This window comes from Myodes glareolus, chromosome 24 (genome assembly GCF_982192425.1).
Source record: "Myodes glareolus chromosome 24, mMyoGla1.1, whole genome shotgun sequence".
Classification (NCBI taxonomy): Eukaryota; Metazoa; Chordata; class Mammalia; order Rodentia; family Cricetidae; genus Myodes; species Myodes glareolus.
Window position 1 is genome coordinate 48,933,960 of NC_142049.1, and position 18,241 is coordinate 48,952,200.

The 18,241-nt window shown below is 40.1% G+C and overlaps 1 protein-coding gene across 1 annotated transcript in view; it reads left to right on the forward strand.

Annotated features, from left to right (window-relative positions):
- Positions 1 to 18,241, forward strand: part of LOC148118237 (uncharacterized) — a 56,272-nt gene that overhangs the window by 28,557 nt on the left and 9,474 nt on the right. The window contains exons 8-9 of the mRNA XM_087901367.1: positions 10,424 to 10,454; positions 13,963 to 14,035. Coding sequence (XP_087757493.1) covers positions 10,424 to 10,454; positions 13,963 to 14,035 — 104 coding nt within the window. The remainder of the gene's footprint in view (positions 1 to 10,423; positions 10,455 to 13,962; positions 14,036 to 18,241) is intronic.

The window sequence follows — 18,241 nt, forward strand, 5'->3', positions numbered from 1 at the left end:
TTTTCTTATGAAATTGGGTGCACCCAAATTTGATGAGTGTATATATATATATATATGTTAAGTATTCTAATTTTTCTTAATTGGCACTTTAATGAGTATGAAGTACACATTTGTCTTTCCTGATTCATTTTAGTATGATAACTATAGTCCAGATATTAGGACAGCAATACCTGCTTGCTTCCTGATATTATTTACTTATGAAACTTTTTCTGTACATTCATTATAAGATAGTACCTGATTGTAAAACTAAGATGAGCTTTTGTGTAGACAATAGATATTTGGATTTTGTTTCTTAATTTGTTTAGGTAACCTTTGTCTTTTGATAGGAGTGATTGGAGTGTTGAGGCCATTAATATTTGAAAGCTGTGCCTCAACTGGAATATTTTCTTTCCTTTCTGTTTTGTGATGCTCAGTGTCTTTTGTATTTCCTTAAATTATCCCTTTGTTTGTTTCCTTTCTGAAAGTCTCCTCTTACACTTCTTCCTCTCTTCAGTTAGAAGCAGACTCGGTAGTCTGTTTAGAATTTTTTATTTGATATGTGTATTTTAAGTTGCTGGTATCATGTAAAATTTTTGTTTCTCCTTCAGCTAAGGCAGACAGTTTCACTGGGCACATGAGTACTGGTTGCCATACATGGTCCTTTAATATTTAATGTTCATTACTTCAGGCTCTTCTGGTTTTCAGAGTTCCATTTGATAAATCAGAGGTTGTGACGCGCTCCCTGACCAGCAGGAATGGACGGTCACAAAATCAAGAATCCTTCTCAATCACAATTTATTAGAGCTCCTTGCTTGAAAGGGGGAATGGGGAACAGGGATGACGAGAGAGAGCGAAAAATCCAAAGACAGCCGCTTTTCTAGGGTGAGAGGCTCGAATGCTGATTGGTTGATGCCATTCTACTAGGATCCAAGGCCACGGGACAGGTCAGGAGACCGAGTCTCTTGAAATGCAAAACAAGGCTCCAGCACACCGGCCTAAGGCGGCAACATCAAAGGATATGTATACCTCCAGGCTGTAGGAGTGCTGGCACTATCTGGCCAAGGCCACATCCAGGCGGCTCCCTACAGCTCCTCCTTTTATTGTCTTTTAGAGCAATAAGGCAAAACTATTTTCCAATCTGGTCCCCACCTCATGATGTGTGGACTGATTAAAGAAAAGAAAAGCAAGACACACCCTTCCCGTGCAATGGGACAATTACTTCCCTGGGAGTGCTAGGGCTGTGTCTGCACACCCTCCGCCTATGCATACCTTCCTCTGTGCCGTGGGACTATCTGGTCCCTAGAGGGTGCAAAGGCTATGCATGGCTAATTGCCTGTGAGCTCTTTTGAGGCTGAGAGCCAAACCTGGGGTGAGGATACACATTCCAAGACTGCCAAGGCTTGTGCCACAAAGACCTTGTCCCTCCTCACTTGGGCTAGCAGGTAGCACACCAATCAAAGACATACAGCACTTCCACCTAGACACAGCATGCCAAGGATATCTCTGCTCCCACCCATCCCCAAGGAGGGAGAAAGGCAGAATAGAGTCAGTCAGAAAATTGTTAAGAGATAAGAGGTTGCACAGGGTGCTGCTCAAGGTGATAACGTGAAACAGTTGCTCTTGACACCGCCCAGAGGGTCATCACTGCTGCCTCCGCACGAATCTTCCACAGCAGGACACTCAGCATCCACTGGATCATCTTTCTTCTTTATTTCTCTTGTCAGTCTCGTTGGCACCCAGATTGGATCTTCACGATTCTGAGGGAAAATGCAAATTGCTCCCCTGGATCTGGTAATTACCTGATCCGGTCCACACCATTTATTAATCAATACATCCTTCCACATGACCAAATCTCGCTCTGTAGAGCTTTCAAACAGGGCATGCCTGTCTGCTGCTGTTTTTCCAGCAATATTTTGAATTAAAAAATTAAGTGTAAAGAGTGCAAGAGAAATCCTTTCTCTGGGGGAAGCTGCTATAGCTATTCCCCCTTTTTGCTTTCGCAAAATTTCCTTTAAATTTCTATTTGCTCTTTCTACGATACCCTGGCTTTGAGGATTGTATGGTAGGCCAGTGGTATGTTCAACTTGTAATTGCTTGCAAAAGGCTTTAAAGCCCTGTGAGGCATATGCTGGGCCATTGTCGGTTTTTAAACGACTTGGCTTTCCCCAAGCTGCCCAGGCCTCTAAGCAATGCATTTTTACATGAGTTACCTTTTCCCCTGCCAGTGGGGTGGCATGAATTATTCCAGAGCATGTGTCCACCGACACATGAACATACTTTTGTCTGCCAAACTCCGAGATGTGAGTCACATCCATTTGCCAGAGTGAGTTTGGCTTTAACCCCCTGGGATTTACCCCAATATGTGGGGGATGTAACATGGTCACGCAGGAGGGACAGGCTTTTACTATCCTCCTGGCATTTTCCCTAGAGATCTTAAACTTTAAGCGAAGTGTATTCGCTGGAACATGATAAAGCTGATGGAAATCTCTAGCTAGCTGGAGTGAATCTGTAGCCACAAGGGCGAGTGCTCGAGTAGCACCATCAGCTTGAGCATTAGCCTCTGCCATAGGTCCTGGCAAGAGAGAATGGGCTCGAATATGAGCAACATAAAAGGGATTTTCTCTTTTTAAAATATGTTTTTGTATTTGTAAAAGAATATTAGACACTGTACTTGAGCTGCGAATTGAGGCTGCAACCTCAAGAGAGGCCACAGCATTGACCACATATTGTGAATCTGAAATTAAATTAAATGGCTCAAGAAATCTCTGAAACACCTCCAAAACCACCAAGCACTCAGTGACTTGGGGGGAATCAGGCCGAAATTGAAAGACCACAGGTTTAGCATTTCCTGCCACCAGAGCCCCTTTTCCGGTCTTTGAGCCATCTGTATAGATAGTTAAGGCTCCTTCTAATGGGTGGGGTGAGGTAATCCTGGGAAAATACACCAAATTTTTCTCCACAAAATTTATTAAGGGGTGCCTTGGCACATGATTGTCAATAACATTAGGGAATGCACAAAGCAGGATAGCCCAGCCATCTACTGTGGCTGTCAAAACTTTTACCTGTTCCCTCGTATAGGGAATTATCAACTTGCTAGGCATTCTCGCAAAGTGGGCTAAGCAAAGCTTTATTCCCATTAATGCTTGGCCAGCCACCAATTCTGGATAATATTGAACAGATCTTGCTCCTATGGAATTTCCATGCATCCACCAGAGGGGTCCATCTTGCCATAACACTCCAGTGGGATAATTTTTTGTTTTGAGAATGCATAGCAAAATTGGTAAGGATGGATTCACTCGCTGTAATTGAGCTGTAGTAATAGCAGATTCTACCCTCTTAAGGGTCTGCATTGCAGCCGGGGTCATGGCTCTAGGTGAACAGATATCAGGATTGCCTTCTAAGATGGAAAATAAAGGCAAGAGCTCAGATCGAGGTATATTTAGATATCCTCTAATCCAATTTATATCTCCCAGCAACTGCTGGAAATCATTAAGAGTTTTAAGGTGATGGGTGCGAATAAGCACTTTCTGAGGCCTGATGCTTTCAGGGGTGATTATAGTCCCCAAAAATTTCACCATCGAAGATGTTTGTACTTTATTTGAGGCTATGTGGAGTCCTTGCTCCTCCAAAAGGGATGTAACCTTTTGGAAAACTTCCTTCAGGGTCTCCTGATGTGGGGCAGATAATAATAAATCATCCATGTAGTGAACAATTTTTACCGTAGGAAATTGTCTCCTAACAGGACTCAATGCTGCATCTACATATAACTGACATATGAGGGCGCTATTGGCCATTCCCTGAGGCAAAGTTTTCCATTGAAACCGAGCATTGGGTTGCTCATTGTTAACAGATGGAAGAGTAAATGCAAACCTTTCCCGGTCCTGGGGACACACGGGAATTGAAAAGAAACAGTCCTTGATGTCCAAGGAAATTACAGGCCAATTCTTTGGTATTGCTGAAAGCAATGGAAGACCCTGCTGGGCTGGGCCCATGACCTGCATCTGAGCATTGACTGCCCTAAGGTCATGCAGTAACCTCCAACCTCCAGAAGCCTTTTTAATCACAAAAATAGGCGTATTCCAACGCGATACAGAATGTTCTAAATGTCCTAGTTCTAACTGTTCTTGTACTAATTGTCTTGCAGCTTCCAGCTTTTCCAAGGAAAGGGGCCACTGAGGGACCCATACCGGCTTATCTACTAGCCAAGGGATGGGCAATGTCTTTTGTGTGGAAGCTACAGCTTCAGTGGCCCCTATGAAAAACCCAAGCCTTTTCTATCTAACTTGGAGACAGTCTCAATAGGATTCTGTCTACCTTGGAGACATTTACCAAGTCCCTTATTGGGAACATAGCCCTGACGTGCCATCATTTGCTTACTGGTATCAGAATAATCATTTGTAAGTCTCAATCTCATTTGAGACTGCACATCCCTGCCCCATAGGTTGATGGGCAAATCAACCACAAAAGGCTGAAAAGTCCCTCTCTGATCTTCTGTTCTCCAGACTAACTCCTTAGCACTTATATGCGGTGTTTGTGCATACCCCAGCCCTTGAAGGGACTGGGAGGCCTGTTGTAAGGGCCAGCGTTTTGGCCATGCTTGGGATCTGATGATACTTTTATCTGCTCCAGTATCCACTAGGCCTGAAAAAATCTTTCCTTCTATTTCTAAATTTAAGATTGGTCGCTGATCAAGCTCCAAGGATAAACAAGCCAAATCTACTCCCATGGGAGCAAGGCTTTTGTCCTTTAAGACAAGCCCCTCCGCTGGAAGCTTATTACGCCCTGAAGGCAGAACTAAGAGTTGAGCTATTCTGTCTCCTGGGGCGATGGAAACTACCCCGTATGGAGAACGGCAAAGAATTTTAATGCAACCTTCATAGGCAGGGTCTATGACTCCAGGATGGACTATCAGGCCTTTCATAATTGAGGATGAATGTCCCAAGACTATGCCAACAGTATCTTTTTCTAATGGCCCAAACACGTCAGTTTCTATGACCTGAACTCCCATATCCTGAGTTAATAGCAGTTCGGAGGTGGCACAGAGGTCCAGCCCTCCGGAGCCTTTGGCTGCCCTTCTTGTTGGGACGATGGAGTCATCTCGGGGACTGCCATCGTGTTCTGAATTGCCCCAAATATTTTTGGGCCCTGGGTGCATGGGCCCCTCAATCCGTTTTTTGACAATGACTGAATAGGCATAGGAATAAGTTGTCCATTTATATCCCTAGCTGATCTGCACTCATTAGCCCAATGTTTCCCTTTCTTGCATCTGGGACAAATGTCTGGCTGCCTCTGCGATGTTGCAGCTGAGAGCCCTGAAGAATCTGAGGCATTATGACTATTGGGACATTGTTTTTTGAAATGCCCCAACTGTCCACATTTAAAGCATGCCTTTCCCTTATCTCCTCTGACACCTCTGGCAGCAGCAAGCACAGCAGCCGCCAGCCCTGCATTGGTTAGAGGCCCCCCAACTTCACGGCAGGCTTTGATCCAGGCTTCTAATCCCTTTCCCTTTACTGGACCTATTGCTCTTTGACATTCCTTGGTGCTCTGCTCAAATATTATTTGCTGGACAAAAGGCAATGAAATATCTAAATTCCCAAACATTCTTTCAGCTGCCTCTGTCATCCTAGCCACATAATCAGAGAATGGCTCTGCAGCACCTTGAATAATCTTGGTTAGGTTACCAGCTGTTTCACCTTTATTAGGGAGTGATTTCCATGCTCTATAATGAATCTCACTAACCTGCCTATAAACCTCCCAAGGATAATGATTCTGATTTCCAGCAAATGCCCCCTGTCCAAGAAGCATATCAGCCGTCCACTCTGGGTGGCCACTTTGTATGTTAATGCGCTCTTGGGTCTGAGCCTTGTCCTGGACTATAGATTTAAAATCCAGGAACTGCCCTGCTGGAAGAGCTGCTCTTGCAATCTCCTGCCAGTCTGTAGGAGTCAGTGCTACTGTAACAATCCTTCTCAATAATGCGATTGTATAACTGGCATTTGCTCCATAATTTCTCGCAGCTTCAACCAAATCCTTCAGCTGTCTGTATGGGATTGGTTCATACCACCTATTGTAATTCTGTGGCTCCTCAAAAACAGGAAAGGCAGCAGCCAGTTGCGACCAAGTTTGCCTTCCTATGAAGCTGTGACCTTCTGTAGCTACCTGCTGGTACATGGGTGGAGGGGCGGATGGGGGGAGGGCAGCAGGAACTGGCGCCTCGTCTCTTCTGCCCTTTGTAGTAAACACATCAACATCGCCCCGCCTCCGGCTACCTTGCTGCTCTTTCTCGGATTTAGCAGCCGTTCCCTCTAGTTGTTCTTCCTCCTCTGATAAATCTAAATCTACAAATTCTTTCACTACTAAAGCTATGGGGCTTCTCTTCCCCTTTTCTCCTTTTTTTATTTCCGGATCCTTATCTTTTAATTTTTCCTTTTTCTTTCTAGGCCTACACTCTTGTTCCTCCTTCTGATCTGATTCTGAAAAGCTGTCCTGATGTTTCTGTAATGCCTTGCGACCCTGTTTTAATATCTCTATATTACGTTCTTCCTTCAAGCAGTCCCGCACCATCCTCCAAAAAGGAAGTGTGCCTCTCCCAATATTTCCTTCTGCTTGTTCCAAATCCCTGCCTAGCTTATTCCAAGATGGTAAAGTTAGGTCACCTGAAGCTGCAAACCAAGGTGAGACATCAATAATGTCTTTTACAATGTTAGCGACAGTGCTAGAAGAGATCTTTAAATCACGCTGTCGCAAAAGTGCCTGGATTGAGCGATAAATCTCCCTGGGGTTCGAACTGGCTCCATAAGAATTGCCCATGGTGCGCACTTACCCCCTGGGCTAAAGAAAAAAACCTCCTTTTTACTTACAAGGAAGTCCTTTTAGAAAAATGCCGCTTGATCTACTGCGGACTTATTTTTACTTTTGACTAGAGCTGTAGTCGCAGCAGCAAAGGCACTCACCACCTGGTTAATCACAGCGCAACCCAAAGCAACAGAGAAGAACAAATGCACACATTACCACTCTGGACCAGCCTTAGCAATCAGCTTACATCTGGAGGATTTCCTGACGTCAGTCACCGCTCTTTGTGTTGAGTTCTGAATTCTGCTCCCTCCTTGGCTTGTTCAAATCCGGCGTCCCGGGTTTCGGCACCAAAATGTGACGCGCTCCCTGACCAGCAGGAATGGACGGTCACAAAATCAAGAATCCTTCTCAATCACAATTTATTAGAGCTCCTTGCTTGAAAGGGGGAATGGGGAACAGGGATGACGAGAGAGAGCGAAAAATCCAAAGACAGCCGCTTTTCTAGGGTGAGAGGCTCGAATGCTGATTGGTTGATGCCATTCTACTAGGATCCAAGGCCACGGGACAGGTCAGGAGACCGAGTCTCTTGAAATGCAAAACAAGGCTCCAGCACACCGGCCTAAGGCGGCAACATCAAAGGATATGTATACCTCCAGGCTGTAGGAGTGCTGGCACTATCTGGCCAAGGCCACATCCAGGCGGCTCCCTACAAGAGGTTGCTCAGGTCACTTTTCATTTCTCAATGATTTGCATGCTCTCTTTACTTGTATCTTTCAATATTTTTACTAGTCCCGTATTTTGGAGGTTTTATTACTATATGTTTTGTAGTCTTCTTTTCTGATCTTGTCTGATTGGGATTTTGTTTAATTCTCATTTCAGTATGTGTATATCTTGCCTTACCTGGGTGAAAAAGCCCTCTATGATATTTTCATAGATCAGGTCTATGATATTGATATAGAATTCTTTTTCCTCTTTTATGCATATATAATTCAAAGATTTGATCCTTTGAACATATCTCAAATTTTGTGCCTGATCCTTTAGTGTGCCTTTTTATTTTTTCATATTTTTTGATAATTTTGTCTAAATTTTCTACTTTTTACTCACATCCTCATATTCTGTCTTTTATTTGATTCATTAGATTGGTAAGACTTTCCTCTGATCTTTCTAATTGGGATATTGAAGCTTTCAGTAATATCTTTATTTCAGCCAGTGTTCTGGATCTAGTTCTTTGTGTATGATGATGAACCCAAAGGGAAAGTGTTAGGGGACAGAAAGGGGAATAAGTGACTTAGCCATCCAAGATCATGATCAAATAGAGGGTCACAGCATTGGGTCTGGAACAAGCTTGTTGGCTTCTAGAGAAAATAAAGTAACAATCTAGTCAGCAAAGGTATATGGGAAAAAATGGAAACCATGCTTCTTGAATGTCTAAAGCAAGACATGTGGGGTCAAAGACAGAAGTAAGGCATAGTGGAGTGGGACAAGGAAGAAGAGACTTACCCAGCAATGGAGACTCACAAACCCAGAGGGTTGTAAGCTGGGATCTGGGTTTATAGATGGCGTTGTTTGGGGCAAACGTGTAGAGAGACTTAATCAAGAAAGGTGGCAAACAAACCTAAAACTATTGCAATTCTGTATTTAGACAAACATATCATTTATTATTACTAAAATGTTTAAAAACATGGTAATTACCCCTTGCTCTTCTATACGGTAGTGATAGGGTTCCTAAATGTATAACTAAAAAATTAATATTTCTATCTGTGAGGCATTGAACCCAAGGTTTCATTTTTAAGAGGAAGGGGTTCTATGCATCTGCTACTCCAATGACACTATTTTCCTTTTTCTTTTTGTTTATCATCAAAAATAAGATGAACTTTTGCATGATACAAAATTCTTATTTCTTTAGCTATCTCATTCTTAAGAGGGGTGGACAAAAATGGTTACATGTTTTTGCAACATACTTCTAACTAGATCTTCCTGCTCTGTGTTTCCATATAGAGTCTTGAGCCCTGAAAGTCAATCTAAAGTGATCATAGTTTTCTAAACTGCAGTCAAGACTCTCACATGAGTTTTCCATGTGCAATAACGTTTAGAATGTGAATACTATAGGTGATGCAAAAATGAACCTCTGCTTTTTATGAAAAAGAAAAGTTGAAGTCAGTCTAACCATGCCAGATTTAAATTCTGTTTTTGTTGTGAGTGATATCTGTGGTGTGTATCATTATTCAATCCATTTTTATAAGACAGGGGCTCTATCACTTGGGAACATATTCAGTCTTCATTTTTCCATAGGAAGGGTAATGTCAATAGTATCCCATGTGTTTTCTTTCTTCTTTTATATGAAAGGAGAACTGTGTTATTTGGATTATATTTAGAAAGTGGTCTCCCATGCCAAAGCATTCAACTGTACTTGCCACTTTCTCTTCTATAAGGTTCACTGTGGTTTGTTTTATATAGCAGTCTTTGATCCATTTGGACTTGAGCTTTGTGCATGGCAATAGATATGGTTCTATTTGCATTCTTTGACATCTTGACGTCCACATTATGCTAGGACCATTTCCTGAATATGCTTTCTTTTTTCCATTTTAAATTTTTAGCTTCTTTGTCAAAAAATAGGTGTTCGTAGGTGTGTGGATTGATATCCGAGTCTTCAATTCAATTTCATTAGTCCTCCTGTCTATTTTTATGCCAATACCAGACTGTTTTTAGTACTGTAGCTCATTAGAAGAGCGTGAAGTCAGGAATTGTGATGCTTCAAGAAGTGGAAAAGTAGTTTTCTGTCCCAGTAGAAAGACATTGAGCGAGTTATTAAGTGATATATGTGCATATCTACATATGTAGTTATAATTTTATAATAAAACAACCTCCATAGCGACTTTCTCAGGCCTAGCTTTCCCAGTACTGTATATGAGCAATGTGCAGAGTAGATAGTTTATTCAGGAGATGATTTAACTAGTGGCTATGTCCATGGGTGACGACAATAGCAATTGAGGTTTTACCTCATTGCATCATAGGTAAGAATGGGAATTGCTGTCAGATCTAAAAATAGCTCATCACGACCTAACCTCAGAGGCAACCAGAGAGGGCAGGCAGCATTGATTTCACCTCTCTATTTACCTCTGACCTTTCTTTTCTGATACATTGCAAGTCTTTAGGAGAAACATTGTCCTGGTTTCCATCATTTTAGAGAAGATTGAAAGTTATGATGACCATTGATTCAAGTTCTCTCTGATATACTGTTCAATCCCTACCTGAAAAAGTGCACCCTTTTATCTGGGAAAGACTTGTTGTGTCATAACAAAATACTTATACTATCTTCAGATTAATTATACTATCATTATTCCAGAAAAATTCGTCTTTTTGCTACTTACTTATGACAGGCTCTGATCTGAGTAATGGCCCACTTTGTCGTTGGTCGGAATTGTTGTCACTGTACATGGCCACATACTTTACGGTATCAAATACTAATTTCTTTCATTCTTTTACTCAAAGTAAAAGAGTACAATAGAGATAAAGATTTCCTAATGCATTTGGCATATTTTAGTACTATAGATATTAATTTACTCAAAAAGAGACTATATTTATAAATATTACATTTTATAGACTAATTTACTGATTTATGTCTTTACTATTGATTCAATCATAGGAAATCAACCTAATGACATCTTTTCAACAGGGTAAGATTTTAAGGTCTTTGAATATGAATATTAAATTGTAATTAGAACCAGGGGAAAGAAAGCTAGTGTTTACTGAATGTTATTCACTAGATTCCATCTGACTCAATTAATGTACATGATGTATTAATATAATCACATGTTTAATGGATTTATATCCTTATGACTAAGTGTCTTACTACTGTAGCAGAGGACATCTAGAGAGTTTTATTAATTCCATGATCCCTTAGTTAACAAATTTCCAACTCATGACTGAACTGTCAACCTATTCATTCTCTTCCTCCTCTGACTATGTTGAGTTGGTCACACATAGAAAGCCAGTTTTCTTATGACTCAAATCTGGGTTAGAGTTTTCCTGAGAAACATACCCATAACTCCATAGTTTGTGTTAACCTTTTGAAAGTTGCTGGTAGACACTACATGAGTATGTTGTACTGCTGTCAAAGATTAGAGGGGAAAACCTCTCATAACTATGTCCATTGTGCCATAGTTTTGAAATGAGCAAGAAGAGAGAAGGCTTATAAGAATGGTAGTGCATGTCCACCTTCACCAAGTTCTGTTTATCACATTGAGCATCTTTTTATTTTTTTTTTGAGAGTAAATTTTATTAAATTATAAAAGTTTCCATTTCCGCCCCTCTTCCCAACACCCTCCCACTCCACCCACTCCCTCTCCTCCTCCCTCTTCGTCCCTTAGGGCAGTCAGGGTTTCCTGACCTGTGGGTAGTTCAAACTCCTCCCCCCTCCCTCCAGGTCCAGGCAGGTGAGTATCCAAACAGACTGGATCCCCAAAATCCAGTATATGCAGAGGAAACAAGTCCCAGTATCATAGTCAATGGCTTTTCAGAAAGACTTCGGGCCAGCCACATTCAGAGAATCTGGTCAAATTCCGAGAATCTGGTTAGATCACGTCCTCGTTCAGTCCCAGTCCAACTGGCCTTGGTAAACTCTCATTAGATCTGTTCCCTTGTATCAGTGGGTGATAGCATCCCTCACAGTCCTGATTTTCTTTTTCATGTTCTTCCTCCTTCTGCTCCTCATTTGGACCTTGGGGGGCTCAGTCCGGTGCTCCAATGTGGGTCTCCGTCTGTATCTGAGCATCTTTTTAAAGTACATTTTTAAAGTATGTATTTTTTTCATCAAATTACTGGACCTTTTTTTTTGAAAGTAATTTTATTAAATTATAAAGAGTTTCCATTTACTGGACCTTTTGAGTGAGGAACATTTGTTCTTTTTTTCAAGTCTTTGTTTCCCTGTGACATTACGCACCTTGAAATTTTTACTGTACATTTATTTTTCTTCATGTTTCTGGATGTGTTGTTTAGAATTTTTAACTGCCAGATGTTGCTTATTGTTTTACTAGAGAATCCCAGATCTCAAATAAAAAAAAAATCTGAGCACAGCAACCTAGATTCACCATTGTATGAAAATAGATATTTTTATGGAGAATCCAAAGTTAAAAAACAAATTCTGTGATGGTGGATATACAAATGACCCAATTTAGATCCACATGTGTTCCTTCACTAAAAGACCTGTCCTCGCTGATCAGTATTTTGCTGATATTTCAGTAGGAAAATATGGGAGTGGGTCAAGTGTTCCCAGTGAAAAAGAACAAGAATGGCATTAAAAAGTGAGCCCAATGGTAGATGATTTAAATGCCTTTTCAGTGGAAGGAAAATTTCAAAATGAGCATCATGGAGATCAGTACTACTAAGAGTTTGAACTCATGATGATCTTTTTACCACAAAATCATTTACATAGGACAAAGAATGATGAAAATCATCTAGGACTGGATAGGCATGAAAGCAATTTGAAAACTATGAAACCTTTTGTGCTTAATTGATAGAAATGCCACTATCCAGGTTCTCCTAGTGATCCTTACTTGGGCAACATGAGTATTTATGGAAAAGAGGAATGTGGTGTCACAGAAGGCATGCTAGAGAAAGATCAGTACCAAGGGCTTCAAAGAGCTGAATAAAAATTCTCTGCTGCTTCTTTCTGTTATCTTTGCCAAAGTCTTATGTATCTTTTCCAGATTGGAATGTGGAGCAATGTAATTTTAGAAATTAGTAACATGTATAGACTTGGGATATATGTTGCTGATCCTTTGGCTTATTTGCTGGAACCAGAGAACTTGCTGCCTTTCAGTTTCTTTGAACCTATACTTTCAGAAATCTGTGCCTTCCTGGGATGAATATGTAATAGCTGGAGAGCATCACTGAAGACTGCAGAAGAGGGAACAAGGAAGTGGTATTGTATGGAAGGAAGCTGTTTAGAGAATATAGAGGGAAACAGAGGCGAAAGTCCAAGGCATCTGTTTTTCTAGAAGTCTCTTGTCCCGCACTCGGCCTTGCCAGCAAGAACGATGCGGGGCACTTAGGATCCTTCTGCAGTAAAGCTTTAATGCCCCTTGGGAGAGCGAGCATCAGCCAACATGGCGGAGACCCAGAATGAGGGGAACCCAGCCCTTATAAAGGAAACAGTCCTCGCTTCTGACGTGTCACTCTTGGATTGGTCCGCTGCCCATTATCCCAGGTGATGCCTCGGAAGTAGGCAGGGACGCAGCGGTAGAGAGTTACCAAGCACATGCGCTGGGATTAAAGGCGTGTGCTACATCACCTTAAACTCACAGAGGTCTGCCTGTCTCTGCCTCCCAGGCATCGGGACCAAAGGCGTGTACTACCACGCCTTGAGGTTGCAGAGGTCAATCTGCCTCTGCCGCCCAGGCATCAGGACTAAAGGCGTGTACCACCACACCTTGAGGTCACAGAGGTCAATCTCTACCTTTGTTCCTAGAAGCAATGGAGAATGTGGTCCGGCCCTCCACAGTCTCTGCCATCAACCAAGCACACATGAAGGTTTTTAAGTGCTTGGTAGTTTTGGAATAAGCCTGCACCATGGAGGAATCACAACTGAATTATTTATATTGCAATCTTCTCACACCCCTATAAAAACATCCCTAACCTCGATGTGTACATTTGTTTGCTTGCTTATAACTTTAGTGGTCAAGGATTTTACATGTTTTTCATGACTTCATTAGCTGTTTTACAATGAACGGATGGGATGGTTTCATTTTAATAATTATTTTCCATGCTGAGTAATGAAGGCTTCCATTTATTAGTTACATAGCTTGGTGCTTTGTTAATAGAGTAGAATGAGGGCATTTTGTTATTTTGCTTTATTTGGGGCTATTAGTTTTACTTAAATTAATGACGAAAGAGTATGTGAACAATTGATTGTAATTTGTGTGCAAGCATCAGGGCAGACAGTTTTTAAAACAAGCGATTTCAGGTTCCAGAAATAGGTTGACTGACACTATTTGATGTAGAGGAATCTTTCTTAACAAGTACAGAGATTAGGGGAAGTGGAGGCACAAAGTAGCAGCTGAACAAATTTTATAAACCAGATGTGTAATAACAATAGAAATACCATTTACTATTGTAATAACTAAACAATTGAGGGAAGTGTTTGACCACTACTCACATATTTTTCTGTGTGCCTTTGTTTTGAAGACATCACTTCAATTCGGAGTCACCAATTTCTATGTGTTCAAGAACTGAGGACAGAGTTAATTTGGAAACTCAGGTAATCACACCTTTTTTGTGATAAATTCTTGTGCTGAATTTCTCCTTTGTGAAGTTTGACAAGTTAGAACATAGCAGTTGTCAAAATTTAGATGGACAATTGACTAGAATTTTAATAAATTTATGACAGTATTAATGTATTGACTGTTTAAAAGGCCAAAACTTAATAAACACCTTAAGATAATGAAGCCAAAATGAGATAAGTATCCACAGAAAAATTATACTTGTATGGTACAACTACAGTGATGGGAATTTAAAGTTTCAGGATATTTGGACAAATAAACAATAGTGGTTTGATTTTTATTTCTCATAGCAAGACTTTCATAATTTTTAGACTCCTCTAAATACATAGAATAGTCTGTTTTGTTACTTAACATATCTCATCAATAGCTCATATTTTAAAACCATGTATCAAAGAGGACAGAAATTAACATTACTTAAAGTTTTTCGTAAAAAGTCTTTTGCTTATGATACTAACTTTTAAAGAGTTTTCTGTGTCTTGATACTTCATTTAGAAAAAAATACTAAAGTCTGCAAAATTTAGAAATTTAGTATCTTTCTCTCAAAGTTCGCGTAATGATAGCTTTTCGTTATTTGCTTTCATGATATGTGAGAGCCAGACATCATGGCACACACTCTTTATCCTTGAATTCAGATAACAGAGGCAGGTTTAACATTCCATGAGGTCCAGTACTGCCTGAACATAATGAGTTCCATCTCAGGTTTGCAGTGGATATATAATGAGGTACAAAAGACAATGCTTTACAGCTTTTCATATACTTGCACAAGTTTGCATGTCCTTCAGCAAGGAACAAGCGTTTCCCTTTCTTTGCATCAGCCCCAAATGAGCTGTCATTTGTTTTATTGATCTTAGCCATTGTGACTTAGGTAAAATGAAATTTAAAGTGGCTTAGATTTACATTTCTTTGATGACTAAGTATGTTAAAGATTTCCTGAAGAATTTTTCAGCCCTTTGTGTTCCATATTTTGAGAACTCTGCTTAGATCTGCACCCTGTTTTTAAAATGTGCAATTACTTAGTTCTTGGTGGTTTAGATGCTAATTTCACTATCAGATATATAATTGCCAATGGTCTATTCATTCTCATTCTACTTTGTTTGCATGATGCTGTCCTTTACTTTCAGAAGCGTTTCAGCTTCACAAGGTTCCAATTGCTTGTTTTGGGTCTTAATAACCGTGCTATTGCTATTGTACCAGAGTACAGAGCTCATTGCCTGAAACAGAAAAGCTTTTTCCAGACATTTTATTCCTTCTCAATCAGAGTTTATGGTCTTATGTTAAAGCCCTTGATCTATTTGCAATTGAAATGCATGCAAGGTGATACATATGGATCATTTTAGATCTTCTGTGTGCAGCCATCCAATTTGACCTGAACCATTTGTTGAAGATGCTGTAACCACATAGAATTCTTAAGACATAACAGGCTATGGACAAGGCCATTGGTCACAGTCCATACAACAGTAACCTTCCAGCAACATATGCTGGTCCCATAGCAACACAAATGTTATGGGTGTAATGAATCACATTTTGGTTGGATATAAGGACTGCATGAGATGGAATACAAACCTGCTCCTCTTAAAGAGGCCATGAACTTGTAACTAGAAGGGGTATGGCCCTACATTCAAACTTAATACTACCATTCTGCTAAAGGAATATAACATGAAACCAAGTCATATCACTAAACCCATATTCATTGCTTTGCCCAATCCTTTTCAGAGAAGTTTTCTCTTGCAATAACGGGAAATCAGCAGAGAGACCAACAACTGGTCAGAATGCAGAGAGTGAGAGACTTTAGAGTACCTAGTGATAAATTGGATGTTTTAATCAAACCTGAAGCTTCAAGGCTCAGCTTTTGTGTAATAAAGGAAGTGGGATGATTCTAAGAGGCAGTGGTTATGGAGAAGGTCAAAGAAACAGTGTCATCCATGAAAGACATGACCAAGACCAATGAACATATGAGCTCAGAGACTGTGTCAGTACACAGTTGACCTGCACAGGTTCTGACCAAGCAAGGTCCCAGCATGGAGAGGTGGTAGATGGTACAGGTTGCTACACATTACCAGGATACTCTTTGCAATTGATACCTGTTGGCAAAAGGAAATTCAGCCTTCTACTGGGAGTATCACTGGGTGATGTGTGACTCCCCTCATTATGTTGTGAATACCATAGATTAATGGGAAAAAGAAGCTGCTTTGACCTGTGATAGGGCAAAATAGAGCTAGGCAAGGAAACTAAATTGAATGCTGTGAGAAAGAATGCAGAGTCAAAGACACCACGTAGGCGCCAGAGGAGATGGGTGTCACGTGACAATACACAGATTAATAAAAATGGGTTAATTTAAGATTTAAGAGCTATCTTGATATTGGCCAAGCAGTGATTTAATTAATATAGTTTCTGTGATTATTTCGGGTCTGGGCAGCTAGGAACGAACAAGCAGGCTCCACCAACAAATTGGTGCCAACATGGGTAACTACATCCACACAAAAACCAAAGAGAGCTTGAAAAGAAATTCTACACACACACACACACACACACACACACACACACACACACACACACGCAGAGATTTTATCACACTTTCTTGGTGGACACAATTATTTCCTATGGTCTCTCAGTGAGTGAGGGTGCTGCGGATCCATTAAGAGAGATGGAATAAAACTGCTTGGCTTCTTTAAAAACAATGTCTTCCTGGTTCACCAGCACAAATGGTTCTGACAATTTCAGGAGGCCTGGCTATGGAGCATTTAAATGTGGTTTGTGAGCAGAGTGCTACAACTTGCTTAACTGCAACATAGACCCACTATGCCTGAAATTGGGACAATGGGCCTGGCATCTGCCATGTTTGACTGGACAGAGCCAACAGGCAACACTGCTTAGCATAAAAAAAAGATGCTCCTGGTCAGAAAATAATTACAGATATGCAAGTAAAACATACCTCTAAATGGGTAAGAGTGTATTTCATAAAAATGGGTGTAGGCTTGAGAGAGAGAAGAAAAAGAGTATAGAGTTATAAATGGAAAGAAATAGTTTTAAAAATAAAACAAAGTTTTTAAGAGACAGAGTACAGAGAATCATAGATTAAAGGAGTAAAGTAAAATAAGTCATGTAAAGATGAAAAATACAGAGAGCATAGATTATGTATAATATTGTGTTTTCTTTAAATTTTTGACTGTGAATGAGCTAAATACCAAGAGACATTTCATTGTACAGACTACTCAGCTAAACCAACGTATATATTTTAAAGGTATCTTGACTTCAAAATTTCAGTCTAAAAATATTTTGCTTTGAAAATGAGGTTCTGCTTCTGTTTCCACTGAGGATGAGAACCTATGGATTCCTTCCAGGGTAATGTGATTAGATGGACCAAGAACCCCAAAAGATCTCTGTAAACACCTAAAATTAATTCATCCAACAAAAATCAGGAAGTAGTTTGGAGAGAACTACACACAAATTTCCTAAATTATTTATATATTATTTATATAAATAATATATATTTTATTATATAATTTATTATACAATTTATTATATAATTATATATATATTACATTTAAAGGGAGATACGCTATAGAGATGAATACTTTGCCTTGGTATGAATGTTGGTTTATTGATACAAATTTAAGGTCAATTTTGTTGTATGTATATTTCTGCTCTCAATTAATGTATTTTGTTTGTACAGCTCATTTAAAATGTAATGTGTAATAAACACATGTTGAAAGACACACATACACACACACACACACATACACACACACATATATATCTGTATATACACACATATATATGTCTGTATATACAGAGATGTATTTCAGATGACCAGATATTCTTCAAACCTTTCAAAGACTAATAGAATATGGCATTTAAAACATTTTAAGAACTTAAGACTTTTCATGACATGAGAAACATCTGCTCCTGGCAACATTAATCTACTTCAAAAAGATAATGGGCATCAAAAAAGCTCCTTACAGACTTTGTTAGCCATTTGGACAAGAAACTGCCTTTGCCTGTGCTGCTTGATGTTATGCTGTATGACCTGAACATGAGTATTCATAGAAAAATGACTGGTGAACTTGAGTAAAGAGGGTAACACAGTTCTTCAGGGTTCCTGCTTCATGAAAGAGTCTGTCAGACATTCTGCAGGAGAAAGAAAGAAGCAACTGATGGACTTTGCCATTACAAGGCAGAACAGA